Here is a 4,618-nt window from a genome sequence, read left to right as displayed (position 1 = left end):
TTAAAATATATGGTGGTAGTTTTCCTCTCTAAAACAGTGTTAATAACTTCCTTTATAGTAACGCCATGGAAACTGGATCAACAGTTTCTTGTCATCACCCATAAACACTTGGTACAGCCGTATCAAGCATCATTATTTATGTAGATTGTTTAAGCTAATATCACATGATGATAAATACTCTTTAATTATGATAATTTCATAAAATTTAGCAAATTTTTGCTGAAAGGATGGCAATGAATAATAACCATCCAACCGTATGATTTTGTTGAAAACTTGAGCTAGAAACTGCTAACTTAGTTTGCTTGGCTTAACTAATACTTATGTATCTGCATGTCCTTTTACCTTATAGTTTTGCTGCTCTAAATCAGCTGACTTTACTCTGAATGACAAAAACTAAAACTGGTCCACTTTTACTCTTAGGTGAAGCTGTAGTAAAAATGTTAGACCGACAGCTCACAATTTTTTTGTGTAGGTGTGCGCAAAAAGTTTGGTCAAAATTCAGCAGTTTTTGTTCAATAACTTTGCACAAATGGCTTATATTTAGACCAAATTTGACACCTAACTGTAGCTTGTAAAGATCTATCAGTGTACTAAATTTGAAGAAAATCCATGATAGTTAAGTATGTCAAATAAATTTTGGTGCAAAGAAAAGTAGGAGATTTTATATCTTGTGTATTTCTAAATGGATTGGCTTGAAATTTGATAGGTGAAGTAAAGGTCAAGTAGAGCCCATCCACAGTCCGAGCTACAGAAATTGGAAAAATTGTTAAACTATCACTCCTGTTAATAAAACAGTGTGTCCCGAAGATCATTTTGGCCACACAACGCACTACCATGTGTCTTGATTCCAAAATTCTATTAGCCTTATTACTAGCAACAGAGCACTGCCTCAGTGGGTCCAAGCATGAGGCCACTGCCAACATGGAGCCAGAAGCATTCTTCATGGTATAATGTTATTTTAGTGATTTCAATTTCTATGAGTCTCAGAGACTACAGAGTTTACAAGTTCAATCACAAGGTATCATTATCAGCCTCAATGAAGAAGAGGAGTTACAAAGTACAGGTATGTTTACCCGTACATTCCACAGTACCCCTACACACAGCCATACTCAATTTGAACTAAGTTAACTAATTCCATCGCCACTGGCAGTGAACTAAGAAGTTTATGTAATAGCAGAAACATATATACAATAAGCCTATTAACCTTTTGTTCATACATTAAGTTCCTTATTCTACTGAACTGTGAGAAGAATTATTATTGCTTATCAGTGGTGAAAGTAAGATATTTTGTGCCTATATGTTGTACCAGAAAATCATTTTGCCAAGATCATTCCAAAGTTTAACTTATCATAATGGTTTTTACCGATATGGTTGGGTTTTGTGTTATATTGTTGTAAGGAAACACTGTGCTTCAGACTCCACTTGCAGTCAAGTGGGATGCATGCACGGGATTTATGTACTATTTTTGATTCCATTCCAACCTAAGAAATATTCTCAAATGAAATTAAAATGGACTTTTTTTTTCCCTATTGACTGTAGTGGCTGTTAGTATCAAAATGTGTACTTTCAATTGTTCAAGCTTCGGTCCATATAAATTAGGTCTTGGGTGTTGCTAGCTGTGAAAAGGATGCTGCTTATTTACAAAAGGATTTAGATCATTTAGTGAGTTGGGCAAATAAATGGTAAATTGGTTTCAATTATAATAAATGCAAGATAATGCATGTGAGTTATCATTATTTGAATTATAAGTATAATTTGGATGGGAATAGCCTTAACAGTGTCAGAAAAAAAAAGGAATCTTGGTTTAATAGTTGATCAGTCTCTTAAGCCATCCAAGCAGTGTGCTGCTGTAGCTAGTGGTGGGGCAAATATGATTTTATGTTGTATCTACAAAAATATTGAATACAAGTGTAAAGAAGTTATAATTACATTGTATAGGTCACTGGTTAGGCCACATTTGGCGTATTATGTTCAGTGTTGGGCTCCTTACCTTAGGAAGGGCATTGAATTGGAAAGAGTTCAGAGGAGGGTTACTAGAATGGTGCATGGTATGGAGGTGTTGTCATATGAGGAGAGGTTGAATTATCTCAAATTTTTTCTTGAAAAAAGAAGAGTGGGGGGGGGGGTCTGATTATGGTGTTTAAGATTGTAAAGGGAATTTATAGTGTTGATGCATCATCTTTTTTCATACTTAACAGTGAGAATAGTAAAACTAAAGGACACAAATATAAATGTTGGCAGGGTAGGAGTCATCTTCACCTAAGACAGTCGTATTTTTTGAACAGGGTGGTTGGCCTTTGGAGTAGGTTGCCTTCGGATGTTGTGGATGCAGTAAATTTAAGTGAGTTTAAAAGAAAGCTTGATAACTATATGAATGATAAGGGTTGGCTTTAAGATTTTTTTTTTTAATTTAGAGTATGGGACAGCCAAAATGGACCAATAGGTCCCATGTTGTACCAAAACATTATGTTATAAAATGTGAGTGAGAGAAGGGTAAGCACTACTAGTGTACAAGTAAGAATTTACAATTTATTTTACCAATTTTGTTTATAGCCTCCAGTATATGAATCTAGGTAATAAAGAGAAGGGTAAAAAAAAAGACAGAAAATTACATAGAGGTAAAAAAGCATTTTTGAAAACAGTATCAATAACAATTAAGCCAATCTTACAGGGTTTACTTATGTGATAATAAAAAAGAAAAACACTTATTTTGGAATTTGTCATTTTATACCATTGCTAAAATATCAGACTTTTTTTTACTTGCTTATGTAATTTTCCTTGTCTTTTTTTCCACATTGTCTATTTTACTGCCACTGCCAGTAAACATGTAATTATCTCATGTACACAATATAATGTGTACATTATCTGTTTCAATGTTCAGTTAAGGCAATACAAAGGGTATACAAGTGTATTTCAGAAATACTTAATATCAACATGGTGAATGTGAATAACAGTGTCTAATAAATATCCTGTAAGGCTGGCTGTATTTTCTGATGACACTTAGAGTAAACTTTAATTTTGATATCCACATTAGAATAGTGGGCAGGTGTCAAATATTCAAAGTGTTTCCCAGGATAATGCATTGCTGTGGGTCTATAATTATGGTCATTCAGTACTGGCCACTTGTCAAAATAATGTACAAAACACTAAAGTAATCATAGCATAACTAACATCATGATATTTTGTATGCATATATTTTAATCTTTCTCAGTTCTTTTGACACTTTATTTTGCCAACTGAGCTAGTCACCATTCCTAGCTATAAGGCATTAAAATGGCTAAAAATTTATTTGTGACTTAGGACCTTACCTTCATAACGTTGTAAAGAATCATGAGCTTTTAAAAGTAACAATTTTTCTTGCTTAAATCCTGACAATGTTGAAAAAATGACAGTCTCACTGAAACACGTTGATTGAACAATTTATACCTTACAACAAATCATTTTATTGTGTTTATAAAAGCCACAGTACAAACTTTAAGTTGAAATTAATCACCATAAGCGCCAGGCAACACATTTAATAATAATTACTTATGGAAAAGAACCGTCATTTGCAAAACAGAAGTATTACTATCAGTATCAATACAACTAGTTCTAGTGAGTAGCAGTAGAACAAGTTACAATACTAACGTGCAGTGAAGTACAAAACTGATAAGAGTAAAAATAAGATCTTGACTCTACCTACAAGTTGTATTTGTAAGCTGTAGTGCTACTACTAGTAGTAGAGTGGTATTTAGTACAATTAGGAACTGTATTATTAATATTATTACGTTACAGAGTGGAGTAATTACATTTTACACTGCATTATTAATATCATACGAGTGCATATTTAATTTACATTTGTACTGTTGTAGGCCTAAGTAAAAATTGTAATCTATACTTGAGCAACTGATAAATGTACTCAAATTTATATTAGAATAAATTTGAAATGTTCTTACGTGACTTTATTTGCTGGGCCATTTGATAAATATGGTTATTCTGGAAAAATCTCAATTAATTAACCAAATCCTTAGTGAGTCTCGCGATATTTAAATCAACATTAGCATTAGTAACAAGCCCTCCGTGTGGGCTCCAGTTCCAACTAACCCTTAAAATGTATAATAAAAATATAATTTATTTTCCATTTTATTTTTCTCACAGGTGTCCACTAGCCGCAAAACATTGTTTAAACTTACAACTTATTAGTATATATATAAATAAGTTCTGATTTGTATGAAATATTATACGATACGCTTCCTAAAAATAATATATTATAATAAATGAAGTGCTATAAAATTACTCGTTTTCACAGCATATTGATAAATGGACTGGTAATATTGTGTAAAGGAGATATTTGTTCTTTTTAATCCTAATATCAAATACAATAAAAAAAGTTAAAATGAAGCTTTGAATATCCTAGAACATTTATTACAGTGTGAAATAGTTACATATATATCGCAATATATGACTGACAACTTTCAGGCTAATGTTAAAGCAAAGTAACCTTAAAAGGGTAGAGTGCAAAGTTGAACAAACTTTTACAAAGTGTTCTGCATTTGAGGCATTGGTACTGTTACGCCGCCGACGAAACTTTCGCGACACAAGTCCTTTCTTAAATAAAACTGGTTTATTCTTTCTGAAT

General features: G+C 32.5%; 1 protein-coding gene across 1 annotated transcript in view; it reads right to left on the bottom strand.

Annotated features, from left to right (window-relative positions):
- LOC106458242 (glucose-induced degradation protein 8 homolog) overlaps positions 1–4,163 on the bottom strand; it is a 22,645-nt gene extending 18,482 nt beyond the window's left edge. The window contains exon 1 of the mRNA XM_013917718.2: positions 3,936–4,163. Within this exon, the coding sequence (XP_013773172.1) occupies positions 3,936–3,957 (22 nt within the window). The 5' untranslated portion in view covers positions 3,958–4,163. The remainder of the gene's footprint in view (positions 1–3,935) is intronic.
- Between the last annotated feature and the right edge of the window lie 455 nt (positions 4,164–4,618).

This window comes from Limulus polyphemus, unplaced genomic scaffold (genome assembly GCF_000517525.1).
Source record: "Limulus polyphemus unplaced genomic scaffold, Limulus_polyphemus-2.1.2 Scaffold434, whole genome shotgun sequence".
Classification (NCBI taxonomy): Eukaryota; Metazoa; Arthropoda; class Merostomata; order Xiphosura; family Limulidae; genus Limulus; species Limulus polyphemus.
This window is presented reverse-complemented; position numbering and strand designations above follow the sequence as displayed.